The sequence below is a fragment of the Bubalus kerabau genome, chromosome 17 (assembly GCF_029407905.1).
Source record: "Bubalus kerabau isolate K-KA32 ecotype Philippines breed swamp buffalo chromosome 17, PCC_UOA_SB_1v2, whole genome shotgun sequence".
Classification (NCBI taxonomy): Eukaryota; Metazoa; Chordata; class Mammalia; order Artiodactyla; family Bovidae; genus Bubalus; species Bubalus kerabau.
Genome location: NC_073640.1, coordinates 6,094,290 through 6,113,416, shown reverse-complemented (window position 1 = coordinate 6,113,416; position 19,127 = coordinate 6,094,290). Strand labels below are relative to the sequence as shown.

General features: G+C 44.9%; 1 protein-coding gene across 3 annotated transcripts in view; it reads left to right on the top strand.

Annotated features, from left to right (window-relative positions):
• Positions 1-829: 829 nt before the first annotated feature.
• Positions 830-19,127, top strand: part of ADAT1 (adenosine deaminase tRNA specific 1) — a 37,408-nt gene continuing 19,110 nt past the window's right edge. For 2 of the 3 annotated variants that reach the window (XM_055554402.1, XM_055554403.1), the window contains exons 1-8: positions 831-1,503; positions 3,771-3,951; positions 4,237-4,305; positions 5,569-5,623; positions 6,324-6,454; positions 10,739-11,342; positions 13,066-13,211; positions 13,735-13,834. In XM_055554402.1, coding sequence (XP_055410377.1) covers positions 3,783-3,951; positions 4,237-4,305; positions 5,569-5,623; positions 6,324-6,454; positions 10,739-11,342; positions 13,066-13,211; positions 13,735-13,834 — 1,274 coding nt within the window. In that variant the 5' untranslated portion in view covers positions 831-1,503; positions 3,771-3,782. Of the gene's footprint in view, positions 1,504-3,770; positions 3,952-4,236; positions 4,306-5,568; positions 5,624-6,323; positions 6,455-10,738; positions 11,343-13,065; positions 13,212-13,734; positions 13,835-19,127 lie in introns of all 3 variants that reach the window. The other variant, XM_055554401.1, reaches the window with a different exon arrangement.

The window sequence follows — 19,127 nt, the reverse complement described above, 5'->3', positions numbered from 1 at the left end:
TTGAAATGTAGCTGGTCAGAATTGAGACGTACTGTGAGTGTAATACACAAACCAGACTTCTAAAACTTAGTATGGAAAAAATATAAAATACCTCAATATTTTTTTTTAAATATTGATTACACATTGAAATATGTTGTACATATTAGGTTAAATGAAACATGGTTTGCTATGCTATGCTAAGTCACTTCAGTCTTATCCGACTCTGTGTGACCCCATAGATGGAAGCCCACCAGGCTCCCTCGTCCCTGGGATTCTCCAGGCAAGAACACTGGAGTGGGTTGCCATTTCCTTCTCCAATGCGTGAAAGTGAAATCGCTCAGTCGTGTCCGACTCTTAGCGACCCCATGGACTGTAGCCTACCAGGCTCCTCCGTCCATGGGATTTTCCAGGCCAAGGGTACTGGAGTGGGGTGCCATTGCCTTCTCCGAAAACATGGTTTAAGTTCATCTATTTTGAGTTTTTGAAATGTAAAAATTTTTAAGTTACATATCTGGCTCAAATTATATTTCTACTGGATAGCAGTGTTTTCGACAAAAATCTACCCTAGTGTTTCATGATACGACGTCATTCTGCTCTGGGAATCGATTCTCACACACCATCAGCTTCCAGAGCCCCTTTGACTAATAGGCACAGCTCCGGAAGTCGGATCGGACCCCACCTGGCTCCGCCCCCTAAGTGACTACAAAGGCCAGCGTGCACTGTGTGCCGCCTCTTAGTGATGTCACGTCCGCTGCGCCGCACACGCTCCGTCCGCCCCGTTCGACGGCGTGCGTCGTAGAGGTGGGAGGGGAGGGTTTCAGAGAGGGTCGGGGAGCTGAGGGCGGGCGAGCGAGGGGGGTTCTCGCGGCTTCTGGGTCAGGTTCCAGTGTCTGACTTTCCCAAGCTCCGTTTGTGTGGGGAGAGAACGTGAGAACAGTATCTCTCCCACCACGCTTCTGGCGGTAAAAGGCGGCTCCTTTAGTGAAAATACCGCCCTCCCTGCGCGGAGAGCCCCCGCTGCGGGCGAGCGGGGGACGCGAGGCCGTGCTGCAGCGTCCTACAAAAACAGAGGGCAGGCACCCACCTAGTCCCGGCTGCAGGGGCCCGGAGTCTCCTGTTGACTAGACACCTTGGCCGTACCCGGTCCACTTGAGGGTGTTGAGCCGGGGGCTGAGGGAAGTAGGCTTCCCTTCCAACCCTTCGAAAAGAGCTTTTCGCCCCTGGCCCTAACTTTCTTTGAAAAGGAAGTGGTCTCTTCAGCCTTTTGCAACTGTTAAAACATGCGATCTTGTGGGCAAAAAAACTAACAACAATTATTCACGTTCTAGGAGAGAGTGGATTTGAATTTTAGTGGACTCAGTGTAGCAAAACTTGCTCGTTTCAACTACTGGGCACGCTCATCCTGACAGCTCCGAGAATGTGATGATACAGTTCTGGGCTGCTGCTTCATAGAGTCAGCGTTTCTTCTGGCAAGTTCTGTCTTCCTTGGCTATTATGGTTTGTGTACCTATGATTTAATTTAAGGTGGGTACCAGAGTATCTGCCTTCATAAAGTATACTGCCTTCTGATGCTCCTCGCCCCCTCGAAATGAGAGGGAAATCTCTTCCAAACGGAGGATTCAAGGCTTGCCCATGCTTTTCTTTTTCTCCAACAAATACAAGATTTATGCTGCGAGAGCTCCCTGGCGTTCTAGAGGTTAGGATCCGCTTTTTTTCCTGCAGTGGTCCGGTTTCAATCCCTACTTAGGGAACTTGTGGTTTAGTCACTAAGTCGTGTCCAACTCCTGCGACCCCATGGACTGTAGATCTCCAGGCTCCTCTGTCCATGGGATTTTCCAAGCAAGAATACTGGAGTCGGTTTGAGCTAAGACCCACCAAACCAGCCTGTGGGGCAAAGAAAAGCTTATGCTGGTTCTCTGACATAAATCACAGTTTATGTCAGTTCCAGCCAGATTCTTAATTTAAAGCACTATGATCTGATGTACTATGACCATTTATTGAAATAACAACCCCACACATCAGAACAGTTAAATGATAAACTGAAGCATATTATAATTTTTAAAAGTTTGGTCAAAAACCAATTCCAACTGGGCAGCACCAAAGCAAGTAGTTAGGAGCCCTCTGCAGACAGGAGGCAGGGTAGACTGTTGTAGAAAAAGTGCAGAAACAAAAGAAGAAATCATGTGATTGGCTACAGCTGGAAGCCTAGCTGACAGCCGTTGGTTGGTTGTCCTTAGCAGTTTTGATATGTTGGAGAAGGCAATGGCACCCCACTCCAGTACTCTTGCCTGGAAAAATCCCATGGATGGAGGAGCCTGGAAGGCTGCAGTCCATGGGGTCGCTGAAGGTCGGACACAACTGAGCGACTTCACTTTCACTTTTCACTTTCCTGCATTGGAGAAGGAAATGGCAACCCACTCCAGTGTTCTTGCCTGGAGAATCCCAGGGACGGGGGAGCCTGGTGGGCTGGCGTCTATGGGGTCGCACAGAGTCGGACACGACTGAAGTGACTTAGTAGCAGCAGCAACCTTAAGGCATTTACACACTTAGATCTTGGTTTGCTTAAATAGGCCAACACAGCATTAGAGACTCATCAATCTAGTCATCTCCTTGTTTTATTAATTTAACAGTGCAAAGAGTTTATTGTGGAAAAATCAGTTGTCTGGTATATGCCTTGAGGTTCAGTGGAGCCTTTTTTTTTGTTTGGTGACACATTTGGCTTTGCCCATCACCTTATGATCTTATTTTTTCCTAGGAAGCTTTTCATACATTTCAGTGGCCAAATGAGGTCACTGAGTGAGCATTGATAGAGTCAACAATGAGAAGAGTGTCAAGGGAAGTATTCTAGGCCTCTTTTAGGTCTGCTTCATGGTCTCTTATTCATGGCTTTACGTATCCATCACAGATCCACTATCTGCCAGGGAGCTCAAGGCAAATGAATCAGGAAGTTCAAATGTTCTTATTTGTAGTATTAATCTCAATTGATGTAATTATGCTGGACACTGTGCCAACTTTTTGTAAATATTATTTAAGCCTCACAGCAACTCCAGTGGATTAAATACTATTGTCTCTTTTATCAGATGACACAGAAAGGTTAAGTAATCTACCCAGTATCTCATAGTCAATTTGTAGCAAAACCAGGATTAGAATCCAGAAAGGGTAACTCCAAAACCCTCAATCTGAGAAGCAGAACTGCCGTCTCACTTGAGTGGTGAGAAACCACTGGACTCTGTCACTTTCTTCTGCATCATAAAAGGTTGTGCAAGATTAAAATGGTGCTTTCCTGATGGGGGCGGAGGCTTACTAGACAGAGGATAAAGAACCTCTCTGCTGTGAGGGAAAGAAAAGTAAAATGTCTGGGGAAAAAGGATAGAAAAGAAGACCTTTATCCCCAGAAAGATGAACTTTGTGTGGTGAGGGTCTGTCTGAAGCAAGCTGAGGTCTGCAGCCCTTTACGTGCTATTTCCAAATGAAAAGTGGAATACCGACAATATTTCCTCCTATGCTTTCATTTTGAGTATTGGGCTCAGATTCATTAGAAACATGTCATATACCCAATATTAGAAAAAAAAAACATCTTGAAGAAGTAATGTATCTTCTGGGGTTGTGAGATTTGAGACTTTGTTGATCTTTCATTAATGATGAAAGCAGAGGGGTAGTCAGAGAAGATGATACACAGAGTTACAAAGGGGGAGCTTCAGGAGGAACACGAAGGGGCTACCTGTGAACTCCTGTTGCAGCATCTTGCCTTGGCTCTCCCCTCTGTCCTGACGGCTGTGGGTTTTGATCAGGGCCTGAGCACCATGTGGACCGCGGATGAGATTGCCCGGCTGTGTTACGAGCACTATGGGAGCAGGCTGCCCAAGCAAGGGAAGCCTGAGCCCAACCGCGAGTGGACGTTGCTCGCAGCCGTGGTGAAGATACAACCCACAGCTGACCAGGCCTGCAACTGCTCTGACGGACCAGTGCAAGGTGAGACCTTTTCTCCCTGAAACACTGTCTCTCCCAGTAAGAGACACAGGACTAGACAGGGATGGTGGTGGTTGGGTATGATCCGAAATGCCAGACACATTCTGCTGCTGCTGGCCAGGTGCTGCGGGACCTCTGGTGGGTGGGAGATGGCCGTGCAGAAACCAGTCCTCAGCTGGGGCAGCCTGTGAGGGAGCCCTCTGGACGAATGTGCAGGGGAGTTGTTAAACTTGCCGACCATTCAGATTCTAAGAACTCATTTTATGATTTGCTTTTTTCCCCCCTCAGTGACAAAGGAAGTTGTCTCAATGGGAACAGGAACCAAATGCATAGGCCAGTCCAAAATGAGGAAGAGCGGTAAGGCTGGGTGGGGTCTAAACAGGGCCTGTTGCTGCTGCTCCTGCTGCTAAGTCACTTCAGTCGTGTCCGACTCTGTGTGACCCCATAGACGGCAGCCCACCAGGCTCCCCCGTCCCTGGGATTCTCCAGGCAAAAACACTGGAGTGGGTTGCCATTTCCTTCTCCAATGCAGGAAAGTGAAAAGTGAAAGTGAAGTTGCTCAGTCGTATCTGACTCTTAGCGACCCCATGGACTGCATCCTACCAGGTTCCTCTGTCCATGGGGTTTTCCAGGCAAGAGTACTGGAGTGGGGTGCCATTGCCTTCTCCAAAACAGGGCCTGTTAGGGAGTTTTAGAAAATCGGCGTCCGTGTCACCTGTTTCTCTTCCCGGCAGAGCAAAGGGGCCGTATCACTAGGTGGCTGACCTTTCACTTCCTGCTGACTGTCGCTCCAGTTGGAAGGACAGATCTCATTTAAAGAATGGAAATAAGTTTCAGAAGCAAAGGCCGCCAGGAACATCTTTCTGAGTGGATTGAAAGTTGGCCATTTATTTTCATGCTCAAACCAAAAGTTCCCTGAGTTTAGCTTTCCATAGTACATCTGAAGCCCCAGAAAGCAACCATGAATTAAATGGAGATTTTGGCACAAGAAAGAGTAAGAAAATCCCTTAGAGGTCTGGCATCTTCACTTTCTGGATGCCAGTTAACAGATTCCTCCTCCAGTTTGCTTCCCTCATCTCCTAGTTTTCCCAGGGATATGAGGACACTGTTTCAGGACTACTATTGATTGAATTCAACGGAATTGTTTCACCTTGGGCACAAGAATGGCACCAGGGTACAAAAGATCTGGACCTTTGTCCTCCTGATTAAGATTTCCCTGTAAGTCAGGAGTTCTCAGCTAGGGGAGATTTGCCCCCCCCAGGAGACAATGGGCAATGTCTGGAGACATTTTTCACTGTCAAAACTGGGAGAAGAGGAATATGCTAGTGGTCTCTAGTGAACAGAGGCCAGGAATGCTGCCAGACATCCTGCAGTGCACAGGACAGACATCCGCCACACACACACACACACACACAAAGCATTTTCCATCCCGAAATGTCAGTAGTTGAGGAAACCCTGCTGTAAATGCTGTGCCAATAATGATGTACTGCTTTCTGGCAAAGCCCTCCAGGAGTTACGTGGCCAATCTGGGTGCTGGGGAAAACTCCCATGTTCTGCTTTCAGGAACCAGGGCCTGTCTAGGTTCCATATGTTTTCACTAGTGTCTTGTCTTTGCTGCAGGTGACATCCTCAATGATAGCCATGCTGAGGTCATAGCCAGAAGGAGTTTCCAAAGGTAAAGCCACGTCCCCCCGAGAGCTTGATCTAGCATGGGTGGGGGCCCCAGAATTTGCATTTCTAATAAGCCCCCAGGTAATACTAATTATGTCAGCCTCTGAACTGTACTTAAAATACAGTTGGTCTGGCCTAGACAGGGTTTCTCATGCTTGAGTGTGCTTCAGAATCACCTGGAGGGTTTGTTAAAACCCAGGTAGCTGGGCCCATCCCTAGGGGTTCTGAGTCAGCAGATCCAGGTGGAGCTTGAAAAGTTGCATTTCCATTTTTTTTTTAATTTATTTATTTGCTGTCTTGGGTCTTAGCTGCGGCCCGTGGCATCTGTGTTTTGTCACACAGGATCTTTTCCCCGTGGCGCGTGGACTCCAGCTGCAGCACAGAGTTGCGCCCTGGGGGCTTAGTTGCTCCACAGCACCTGGGGTCTTAGTTCCCTGACCAGGGATCGAACCCTAGTCCCCTGCATGGTAAGGCGGACTCTTAACCACTGGATCACCAGGGAAGTCCCAGAAGGTGCCTTTCTAATAAATTCCAGCTGGTGTTTTGAGAATCACTAGATCGTTCTCGTAATTCCAGGTCACTACCTGTTTCATTGGTCTCCAGTATCTCTTTCCTTCTTAGTAATCACCCAACCAGAGTCTCTCCCTTGACCACAGACATGGGTTGTTCACTCTGGTAACGCCCCACACCCCGCATCCCATTAGGTACCTGCTCCATCAGCTCTATTTGGCAGCTGCCCTGAAGGAGGATAGCATCTTTCTCCCAGGATCTCAGAGGGGACTGTGGAAACTCAGACCAGACCTCTTGTTTGTGTTTTTCTCCAGCCATACACCCTGTAAGTATATTCAGATCTCTGGATTCATGCTACATTCATCTTTACTTCCTTATTGGTGTCTTATCCGTGAATATGTTTCTCAAAAAAAAACCTCTTTAGCAAAATGTAGTTACAGCCAGTGAGAGTGCCTTTTTGTGAACAGTCCAGTGTGCCTAATCACTTCTCTACCAAGGAAAATGGAGGGCACGTCACTCACACTGTTACTCAGTTCTCAGTTTCCGATGAGGATCAGGAAACTTAAAGGTCCAAAACCAACAATAGGGCTTACAAGTCCAAAGCCCTGAGTTGTGTGGTGATTTATCCTGACACTCATGTCATTCATTCATTAAACACATCAGTTTCATTTATTCGCTCAGTCATGTCCAACCCTTTGTGACACCATGGACTGCAGCACGCCAGGCTTGCCTGTCCATCACCAACTCCTGGAGTTTACTCAAACTCCTGTCCATCAAGTCAATGATGCCATCCAACCATCTTATCCTCTGTTGTCCCCTTTTCCTGCCTCCAATCTTTCCCAGCGTCAGGGTCTTTTCCAATGAGTCAGTTCTTCACATTAGGTGGCCAAAGTATTGGAGCCTCAGCATCAGTCCTTCCAATGAATATTTAAGACTGATTTCCTTTAGGAATGACTGGTTGGATCTCCTTGCAGTCCAAGGGACTCTCAAAAGTCTTCTCCAACACCACAGTTCAAAAGCATCAATTCTTTGGCACTCAGCTTTCTTTATAGTCCAACTCTCACACCCATACATGACCACTGGAAAAACCATAGCTTTTACTAAATGGACCTTTGTTAGCAAAGTAATGTCTCTGCTTTTTAATATGCTATCTAGGTTGGTCATAACTTTTCTCCCAAGGGACAAGCATTTTTTAATTGCATGGCTGCAGTCACCATCTGCAGTGATTCTGGAGCCCCCCAAAATAGTCTCTCACTGTTTTCATTGTTTCCCTATCTATTTGCCATGAAGTGATGGGACCAGATGCCATGATCTTAGTTTTCTGAACATTGAGTTTTAAGCCAACTTTTTCACTCTCCACTTTCACTTTCATCAAGAGGCTTTTTAGTTCTTCTTCACATTCTGCCATAAGGGTGGTGTCATCTGCATATCTGAGGTTACTGATCTTTCTCCTGGCAATCTTGATTCCAGCTTGTGGTTCAGCCAGCCAGGCATTTTGCATGATGTACTCTGCATATAAGTTAAATAAGCAGGGTGACAGTATACAGCCTTGAAGTACTCCTTTCACCATTTGGAACCAGTCTGTTGTTCCGTGTCCAGTTCTAACTGTTACTTCTTGACCTGCATACAGATTTCTCAGGAGGCAGGTCAGATGATCTGGTATTCCCATCTCTTTCAGAATTTTCCACAGTTTGTTGTGATCCACACAGTCAAAGGCTTTGGCATAGTCAATAAAGAAGAAATAGATATTTTTCTGGAACTCTTCTTGCTTTTTCAGTGATCCAACAGATGTTGGCAATTTGATCTCTGTTTCTTTTGCCTTTTCTAAAACCAGCTTGAACATCTGGAAATTCATGGTTCACGTACTGTTGAAGCCTGGCTTGGAGAATTTTGAACATTACTTTGCTAAGGAGTGAGATGAGTTCAATTGTGTGGTAGTTGAGCATTCTTTGGCATTGCCTTTCTTTGGGATTGGAATGAAAACTGACCTTTTCCAGTCTTGTGGCCACTGCTGAGGTTTCCAGATTTGCTGGCATATTGAGTGCAGCACTTTAACAGTATCATCTTTTAGGATTTGCAATAGCTCAACTGGAATTCCATCACCTCCACTAGCTTTGTTCATAGTGATGCTTTCCTAAGGCCCACTTGACCATCTCTGGCTCTAGGTGAGTGATCACACCATCATGGTTATCTGGTCATGAAGATCTTTTTTGTACAGTGCTTCTGTGTATTCTTGGCACCTCTTCATTAAACACATATTTTGTACTGTTTGTCAGGGAAGTGTGAAATATGGTTATGTAGCAGTGAATAAGTCTAGTCCCTCGTTTACCCTTTAATTTTTCAGGAGATATAGACAGTCACGGTGAGTTTAGATAAATTTTGATCAATTTAAGGGGATTTTCAGGTGCTGTAGTTGCATTAGGCAGGAAGACCAAACCTGGCCAAGGGGAGGTCACCTCTATCCTTTGTTTTTCTGTCTAGAAAATTGAGAATAATTTCTACCCTTGTAGACAACTCAGGAATGATAAAATTTTCTCACCTGAAAAATTTTGAAATAAGGAAATAAGATTGTCCCATGGGTATTACACTAATCACTCTTTAGAGACAATAACTAAAGATCATAATTCAAATAAAAAATATAATATAACTTTATGAGAGAACAGAAAAATGACATACAGAGAAAGGCAGGGCTCATCCATACTCTGTTCTTAGCAATGTCTTTGGACCAAGGCACTCAAGAACCAAAGGATGTTTCTTAACTCAGTGTTTCTCAAACTGTAATATATATAATACGCACCCCAAGAACTTGTTAAACTGAACATTCAAATCAGCAGCTCTGGAGTGGATCTGGAGGCCTGTATTTCTAACCAGCTCCCTGGTGATGCCAGGAGTCTTGGCCTGTGGATCCCGCTTTGCCCAGCCAGGGCCTGGTTGATCCCAGCAGCAGGTGTAGCATTCTTGTGGAGAGAGAGATCTGGGGATTACAGCTAGCCTGGCCACCTAATCAAACAACAAGAATCAGTGGTCCGCAGGCTGGTACTGCTCTGTGAGAGAGCACTGCTCCATGGTCACACGGGGAAACTCAGGACTGTTCAGTGAGTTTTTAAAAAAGCTAATTTCTTTCCATTTTAAGCTAATGAGATCTTTATGTGTTTTTAAATTAATGATAAATAAGCTTTTTAAAGATCTTACTTGATGGAATATAAAATTGACAACACTCTATTGATCTTAAAATCTTGTGGAGATTTTACAGGTCTGTGAAATCAAAACTGGAACTGCTGATCTAACTCCCTGGGTCATGGGCAATCTTTTACAGTGGGACATTCCCACTGGGGGAAGAGAGAACACTAGAGAATGTGACGGTCTGGCTCACTTGGCATTTATTCCTCATTACTAACTGTTAAGTTGGTGCCTGGGTTGGCTACTTCAGACTTGTGCATTTGAGTTGTGTTAGCATGAGTCAGACTCCCGAGTTCAGACATCGGTCCGGATCAAATCTCTGAGCCTTCGGAGTGGGAGGTGGGCCCTGGGGAATTCTTCAAAGTCACTGTCACCTTGTGAGGTCTCTGGAGGCCTGCCAGCCAGCCTCTCTGGCAACTCTCCCATTTCTGCATCTCTTGCCTCTCCCACTCTTAGGTTATATAGACCACAGATGTATTATGTACACACTTCAGAAAAGCAGTACACATTAGGTTAGTGTTTGAAGAATCTCCCTTCTCTTGGGAAAGCTATGCTTTTTACTGACCTCTGGTTTTCTTTGGTTCAATGTAAACACAGAGTAAGTCAGAAATCTCTGAACCAGCACAGGGAAATACCAGTTATGCAAGTCTTTACTGAGAGGATATGCAAGATGGGGAAATTATAAGCATTATTTGTCGAACTTATTTAACCATGAAATCAACCCTCCGCTTTTATTTTCCAAGGCATCTTGGGGATAACACTCCACAAAATGCACTTGGGAAACCGTGCTCGTTCTAAACCAGGGGTTCCCAACTCAGGACAGTTTTGATCCCCAAGGGATGCTTGGCAGCATCTGTAGACATTTTGGTGGTCAGACTCAGGGGTACTCTCAGTATTTAGGAGGCAGAAACCAGAGAGACTGCTAAACATCCTGTAATATATAGAACAAGCCCCCATGGCAAAGAATTGTCTGGCCCCAAATGTCCGTGTGGAGGTTGAGAAAGCTTGGTCTAATCTGGTGTTTCCAAAACATCCTGGGATCTTTGTTAAATGGTTCAATTTTTTAAAGACTCCTTCCACTGAGAGATTCTAGCTCATTGGGTCTAGGATAGGGTCATCAGTGAGAACCCCAGAGAATTGTTATGAGGGAAATTTGGCCAAGTGTTCTTAATTCATCTCAGGTCAGCTGGGAGAAAAGTATTAAGCTTCATTTAAAGCAGTCGTTCTCAAACTCAAGGTTGTATCAGAATCACATGGAGAGCTTATTAAAACAGACTGCTAGGTACCACCTCAAGAGTTTCTGATTCAACAGGTCTACCATGGGTCCCAAGATTTGGCATTTCTAACAGGTTCGCAAGGGATGCTCATGCAGCTGGTCTAAGGGCCTCACTTTGGGAACAATTGGTTTAAGGGATTTCTTCTCCTGCAGGTGGGGATGCCTCCATCATTCCAATGCTTGAGTTTGAAGATCAGCCTTGCTGTCCTGTCAGTAGAGATTGGGCCAGTAACCCATCAGTAGAAACTAGTGATAACCTAGAAGCTCCTGAAGATAAAAGGAAATGTGAAGACCCAGAGAGTCCTGTGACTAAAAAAATGAGGCTGGAGCCCAGGACTCCTGGTGGTACAGCTCACCGTCAGAGCTTTGGCAGTCAGGAAAGGGGCCCAAATCCACCGGATGTCAGCAGCTCTAATCTCACCGCAGAGGGACTGGCCAGTGTCACTGGAATGACCCCTAGTGGTGCCCAGGTGGTGGACGTTTACAGAACTGGAGCCAAGTGCGTGCCTGGAGAAGCTGGAGACTCGGGGCAGCCTGGTGCTGCGTATCACCAGGTGGGGCTGCTCCGAGTGAAGCCAGGCCGGGGGGACAGGACTTGCTCCATGTCCTGCAGCGACAAGCTGGCTCGGTGGAACATCCTCGGATGCCAGGGGGCACTGCTGATGCACTTCTTAGAAGTACCCATCTACCTGTCAGCTGTGGTCATTGGAAAGTGCCCCTACAGCCAGGAGGCCATGCAGAGAGCACTGATCAGGAGGTGAGAGGGCAGGGGGGCCATCTTGCCAAGAAATGGTCTAGGGCTATGTCCACAGGGCCTTGAACGTGGGTACAGACGTAGAAAAAGTTAGGGTTTGTCCTAAGGGAGTGACTAAGAAACTGCTCAAATGTTCATTTTGTGTACACTAAGAAAAGAAAAGGAAACCACAGAAGTGACCAGCTATAGAAGATTGTGATTGTGTTTTGCAACTAATACTGATGAGAATTAAACATGGAAAAATGCTCATAATGTTTAAAGAGCAATTTATAAGGTAAGATGAGTTCATTTCAGTCTTAAAGTATATTATGTCCATAGGAAAAAAATTATAGAAAGATACATACCAAGGTATTAATATGATTACCTCTGAGTTGTGGTATTATGGGTGATTTTTTTTCTTTATGATTACTCTTTTTTTTTTTTTTGCAGTGCACATAGTTTGCTATTGTCATGTTTAAGGACACTCAAACATTAGTGTTAATTTTTTAAAAAGAAAAAAGATGAAGGATGACCACCCAAGTGTGATCTCCCCAAAGAAGGGCAGCCACGCCTGATGCCTGCCGTAGTACCAAGGGCAGAATACGACCAGGGCCTGGGGAAACCTGGGTGCTCTTGTCAAATGCACTCTCCTAAAGCCAGCTCTTGGGAGCAGTGCCAGGATATGACCCACTAATTCCACTCCCAGGTACATATCCGAAAGGAATAAGGACAGGCATCTACATAAAGGCTGTGCATGAGTGTTCAGAGCAACGTTAGTCATAATACCCTAAAAGTGAAACAACCCAAATGTCCATCAGCTGCTCAATGGATCAATCAAAGATGGTAGCTCCCTATAGTGGAATGTTAGCCTCAAAAAGGGATGGAGTCTGATACATGTCACAGCAGGGATGAACCTTGAAAACCTTATGCCAGATGGAAAAAGCCACACGTTATATGATTTCATGGACTGAAATGTCCGAAGTAGGCAAACCAGAGAAGGTAGATTCATGGGTGCCAGGGGCTGGAGAAGGAGACAAGGAGTTACTGCTGTTAAGGAGTGACTGGGATTTCTCTCGGGATGACGGAAATGTTAGATTTTGGTGCTTGCTGCACAACTCTGTGACTAAAAGCGCTGAATTATAACTTGAAATGGGTGAATTTTATGGTATATAAACTTATACCAATAAAGATGCTAAGGGGGAAAAAAGGCAATCCTAGGCACAGTGCCCAAGGCATTTTCTCTGTTTTCCATGTTTTCTTGATTCTGAAACTATAAGTTGCTGTCTACTCAGTTCTAGATCCACTTCATGTTGGCATCTACTTTGTGTGAAATAGAAAAAAATGAAGTTTTATATTACAGAATAATTATGGTTTCTGGTATATTTGAATGACTCCTTAGGAAGCTACTGCCAACAGGTTAATATTTCTGGTTAAGGTCTTCGAATCTTTCAAGCCCATTACAAGGAACAGAGTTTGGTGCTACTGAAGTCCCTGAGGGACGGCGGTAAGTTCCTAGCTTCACTTCAGAGTGACGGAAATGATTTTCCCGCATTCATAAGGCTCAGAGGATCTAGGTTCTGTTCTGTCACTACCTCCTATACCATCCCCATAAATAAATAAACAAATGCACACACCTTCTAAAGCTTTTGCCTCTTGCTGAGACGTGGGTGGTGACGTGGTACACAGCCCTAGATATTCTCTCTGTCGAGGAGTGAGCCAAATTTCATGCATTTTCCCTCACATTTAGGTGTCAGAACGTCTCGGCTCTGCCAGAAGGCTTTGGAGTTCAAGAAGTGAAAATACAGCAGTCAGATTTACTGTTTGAACAGAGCCGCCGTGCAGTGCAGACGAGAAAGGCTGACAGCCCAGGCCGACTTGTTCCTTGTGGGGCAGGTGAGGGGTGCAGGTTCCACTTGCTCTGGAGTCACCTGTCCCCAGACTGTAGAGTGGCCTGGGAGACACTGCATCCTCCCAGCCTGGGGTAGCACTTTCCCACACAAGTTGTCAATAATGTGGGCTCAGGAAACACCCACAGTGGGTCAGGATCATGCTGTGTGACCCTGGGCACCTTGTTCTCTCTTAGCCTCAGTTTCTTCATCTTCAGATAAGAATTTGTCATTTATTTGTCAGGGTTGTTATGAGGAATAAATGAGAGATTTTTTTCATGCATTTGCTGCGTGTCCAGCATATAATAACTGTTTTAACGATTGTCAGCCCTGATGGTGATGATGAAGAATCATGAGCTACTTTATACTTTTGTACTCCGGAGGGCAGGCGTCAGAGTGACAGCCACTGTCTCTGACATCGTATCCAACTCTCACGGGTCTGCAGTGGTCGGGAAATACTCTTACTAAAATACCTCTGACATTTACGGAAAACTGAACACCTTTAACCCCAGAATCTTACCTTTTCCTAGCCATCAGCTGGAGTGCAGTGCCTGAGCAGCCCCTGGATGTCACCGCCAATGGCTTTCCCCAGGGGACAACAAAGAAAGGAATCGGACGCCTGCAGGCCAGGTACAGAGTACTGGGGCGGCGGCGGTGGCAGTGTGTTCACGCCTCACCACCCTCCGATTCCAGAACATTTCCATCCCCACAGAAAGAGCCCCACACCCATGAGCAGTCCCTCCCCTCCAGTTCTCTCGCCCTTGGTGCCCACAGGTCTACTTTCTGTTTTTATGGATTTACCTGTTCTAGAGTTTCTCTGCACGAAATCATACAATATGTGGCTTCTTTCACTTAACATGAGGTTTTCAAGCTTCATCCATGTTGCATCATGTGTCACTCCTTCATGCCTTTATTCCATCATATGGATATACCAGTTTGGAGGGGGTCACTGGTGTTTTTAATTTTTATTTTTTGGCTGCACAACTTGTAAGATCTCAGTTCCCTGACCCAGGATCAAACCCTTGCCCCTGCAGTGGAAATGCAGAGTCCCACCCGCCAGACCACCAGGGAATTCCCTGGGTATACCGGGTTTTTAATCTGGTCCATTGATGGTTATTTTACTTTGGGGGTATTCTGAATAATAATTCTGCTCTGAACATTCAGAATGTAAGCTTTTGGGTGGACATTTGTTTTCAATTCTCTTACGTATACTTGGAGTGGGATTGCTGGGTCATGGGATAACTTTATGTTTAACTTTTGAGGAACTGCCAGACTGTTTACATAATAGCTGCAACATTTTAGACTTCCATCAGCAGTATATGAGAATTTCATTTATCCCATATCCTTTCCAACACTTGTTTTTATCTGTCTTTTATTGTAACTGTTGAATGTGAAGTTCTGTTTCATTGTGGATTTGATTTGCATTTCTCTAGTAACTAATGATGTTGAGCATCTTTTCCTGTAAAGCCAATTTTATATTTTCTTTAAAGAAATATCTATTCAGATCTTTTGCCTACTTTTAAAATCAGTTCATCTTTTTATTGTTGATTTGCAAGATTTCCTTGTATATTCTGGCTATGAACCCTTTATCAGATATATATTTCAAATATTTTCTCTAATTCTGTGGATTGTCTTTCATTTTTTTTTAAAGTGTTCTTTAAAGCAGAAAAGTTTTCTATTTTGAGGAAGTCCATCTTATCTATTTTTTTATTTCATGGTTTCTGCTTTTAGTGTCGTATGTAAAAATCGGTAGTCTAATCCAAGGTCACAGATATTTACCTAGTATTTTCTTCTCATAGTTTTAGCTTTTATGTTTAGGACTTTAATCTATTTTGATTTAGTTTTTATGAGGTATGAGGTAGGGATCCAACTTTATTCTTTTGTATGTGGATGTCCTTGTCCCAGCATCATTTCTTGGAAAGGCTATTCTTTCCTCTTGTTCAGTTGCTCCGTCATGTCTGACTCTTTGCAACCCCATGGACTGCAGCACGCCTGACTTCCCTGTCCTTCATCATCTCCCAGAGCTTGCTCAAAGTTGTGTCCATCAAGTCGGTGATGCCATCCAACCATCTCATCCTCTGTCATCCCTTTCTCCTCCTGCCTTCTATCTTTCCCAGCACCAGGGTCGTTTCCAGTGAATCAGCTTTTCCCATCAGGTGGCCAAAGTATTGGAGCTTCAGCTTCAGTAGCAGTCCTTCCAATGAATATTCAGGGTTGATTTTTTTAGGATTGACTGGTTGGATCTCCTTGCAGTCCAGGGGACTCTCAGGAGTCGTCTCTAACACCACAGTTTGAAAGCAGCAATTCTTCAACGTTCAGCCTTCTTCTTTGCCCTGGAAGATTTTGAAAAGAACACTTTCTTGGGTCTTACCACAAGAAATTCTGGTTTAGTAGAACAAGGCTGGAACCCAAGAATCATTTATGAAGCTTCACAGTGATGAGACTGGCAAGAAGAGTGCCATAAATACAAGACTTTGCATCTTCAAATTAACTTTTATTGAAATGTGGAGCATGTGATCTGCTGGACATGAGACTTGGGTATCATGCCTGTGTGTTTGGAGGTTCATGTATCTGCCTTATTGGTTCTTCTTTTGTAAATGTTCATCTTGGCCACTCTGCTTTTCCCTCCCAGTGAACCACGGAGGGTCTGTAGTAACCCAAGGGTGGACGGGGCTATGGGCTAGTAGCCTCTCCATCAAGGTCTTTCCGTCTGTCTGGACTGAGCTGCTGCTGAGTGACTGTTGTCAGACTCCCACAGTTTAAAAGTAGTTCTTTTCCCTTTAAGTGGCTCTTCCATGTCTTTTTTATGCCCCCTTATAAAGAGGTGTATTGTAGTGAAAGTTCACAGGTGGATTTGTTTCTTTTCTTTTTGACATGCTTATTTGTCTCCCTCAACGGAAACGATAATAACAACTTACATCCTTTCAGACTTTTAAAAAAAAAAAGTTTTTTTCTCACAAACACTAACAAGGGTTCAGACTCCTATCAGGAGATCTGGGCTGTCTCTTAGTGGCATAAGCTATTGAATCGAGTAGTATTTACAAAATTTTTGTTGTTGTTTTGTTTTTAGGGATAGAGATTTTTTTGCAGTTTTTCTCAAGGACCTCCCAGCTTCAGGCCAAGGTCTGCATCTCTCAGGGGATCAGCCCTTAACCACAGACCAGGATGTGTGATCAGAGCAGGTCAGGAGAGCCAGGGAGCACACTTCCTGCCGAGTTCTGCCTTTGCAGGCAGTGACAGACTAGCCGCAACCCATGCTGGCCCCACCCTCCTGCCTGGGGCTTCAGTCTGTTGCTTTGCTGAGGTCTAAATGCTCTTACTCTTGCCTGGGAAATCCCATGACGGAGGAGCCTGGTAGGCTGCAGTCCATGGGGTCGCTAAGAGTCGGACACGACTAAGCGACTTCACTTTCACTTTTCACTTACATGCATTGGAGAAGGAAATGGCAACCCACTCCAGTGTTCTTGCCTGGAGAATCTCACGGACAGTGGAGCCTAGTGGGCTTCCGTCTATGGGGTCGCACAGAGACACGACTAATGTGACTTAGCAGCAGCAGCAAATGCTCTTCACTGTGAACCCACACCATCTTTTACCTTAAAAACTTGCCTTACCACTGCTTTCTGGCTCAAAATTACCATCTTTTCTCCAGATTCCTAAAGTGCTGTTTTCCAGCTTGTCCCAATATGTCACTGTTTTCTGTGTGATTGGGAGTGCCCCTGTTCTCACCCTGGCTCTGTCTCCAGTTACCCAGGTGTCTTTGAACAAGTCTGTTAGCCCTCTGGGCCTCAGTTCAGTTGAGTTCATTTCAGTCACTCAGTCTTGTCCAACCCTTTGTGACCCCATGGACTCCAGCACACCAGGCTTTTCTGTCCTTCACCAATTCCCGGAGCTTGCTCAAACTCGTGTCCATCAGGTCGGTGATGCCATCCAACCATCTCATCCTCTGTCATCCCCTTCTCCTGTGTTCAGTCTTTCTTAGCATCAGGGTCTTTCTGTGAGTCAGTTCTTCTCATCAGGTGGCCAGAGTTTCAGCTTCAGTATCAGTTCTTCCAGTGAATATTCAGGACTCATCTCCTTTAGGATGGACTGGTTGGATCTCCTTGCAGTCCAAGAGGCTACCCAGAGCCTTCTCCAGCACCATAGTTCAAAAGCATCAATTCTTCAGTGCTCAGCTTTCTTTATCGTTCAACTCTGACATCCATACATGACTCCTGGAAAAACCATAGCTTTGACTAGATGGACCTTTGTTGGCAAAGTGATGTCTCAGTGTGTAAAAATGTCTAAGTGTGTTCATATCTGTATGAACCTCGGTGTGTTCATATCTGTAAGACAGATATGGCCTCATAAGACTGAGGCCTCAGAGTAAGGGCCTCAGTATGTTCGTATCTGTAAGACGAGGATACTGGAGAAGGCAGTCTGAGGCTTCTGTCGTATTGTGGATGTCTCTCCATTTAGAAGGCAGACTTCATACAGAAGGAAGTTCATGGTGGAAAGAGCAGAAGCTCTGCAGTTCAAGAGACTGATGTTTAATTCCAGGCTCCTTTCCCCCCAGTAATTGAGCAAATTACTTTACCTCTCTGAGCCCCAGTTTCATCAACAATAAAACAAGGGTAACTCCGAGTATCTATCACACAGGAATAGATGTTGAAAATTGAGAGAGAGTGCCACTAACATGGTGCAGGGCTTTCAGTAGACATCTTGTTAAGATAGATACCCCCTTCAGTCATCAAATGAAACTGCATGTTACGTTTGAAAGAATCAGTTGCTTTAATTCTAAGGACTGACCACTGCAGGGGAGAGAGGGTTTCCTCACATTTCATTCCCCGAGTGCCCTCCTGGGACTTCCATGTTTTAGAACGATCTGGAATACGAACTCAAGACTTCCGGGATGTTAGAAGCATTTAAAATTCTAGTGCAATACTCAAAGGTAATATTTTTTATACCTTTTTTAAATTAATTTTTATTGGAGTACAGTTGTTTTACAATGTTGCGTTCATTTCTGCTGTACAGCAAAGTGAATCAGTTATAGATATGCAAGTATTCCCTCTTTTTTAGACTTCCTTCCCATTTAGGTTGCCACAGAGCATTGAGGAGAGGTCCCCGCGCTGGACAGCAGGTTCTCATCACTTTATACATTTGTTGTTGTTTAGCTGCTAAGTCATGTCCGACTCTTTTGTGACCCCATGGACTGTAGCCCACTAGGCTCCTCTGTCCTTGGGATTTCCCAGGCAAGAATGCCTGAGTGGGTTGCCATTTCCTTCTCCATTTTTATACATAGTAGTGTATATACGTCAATCCCAATCTCCCAATTGATTCCACGCCTCCCTTCCCCCTCTTGGTATCCATAAGTTTGTTTTCTCTATATCTGTGTCTTTATTTCTGGTTTGCAGATAAACTCATCTGTACCATTCTTCTGATTCCATATATAAGCAGTATTATACAATATTTGTTTTTCTCTTTCTGACTTACTTCACTCTGTATGACAGTTTCTTAGTCTACCCATGTCTCTGCAGGTAGCACCATTTCATTCCTTTCTATGGCTGAGTAATACTCCATTATATATATGTACCACATCTTTATCCATCCCTCTGTTGATGAACATTTAGAGTGCTTCCATGTCCTGGCTGTTGTAAACAGTGCTGCAGTGAACATTGCGGGGGGAGGCGGGGGGGGGTGTCTTTTTGAATTATGGTTTTCTCTGGCTATATGCCCAGGAGTAGGATTGCTAGATCATGTGGTAGTCCTGCTTTCAGTTTTTTGAGAAACCTCTAAACTGTTCTCCATAGTGACTATATCAATGTACATCCCACCAACAGTATAGGAGGGTGCCCTTTTTTCCACATCCTCTCCAGCATTTATTGCTTGTAGATTTTTTGATGATGGCCATTCTGATTGGTGTGAGGTGGCACCTCATTGTAATTTT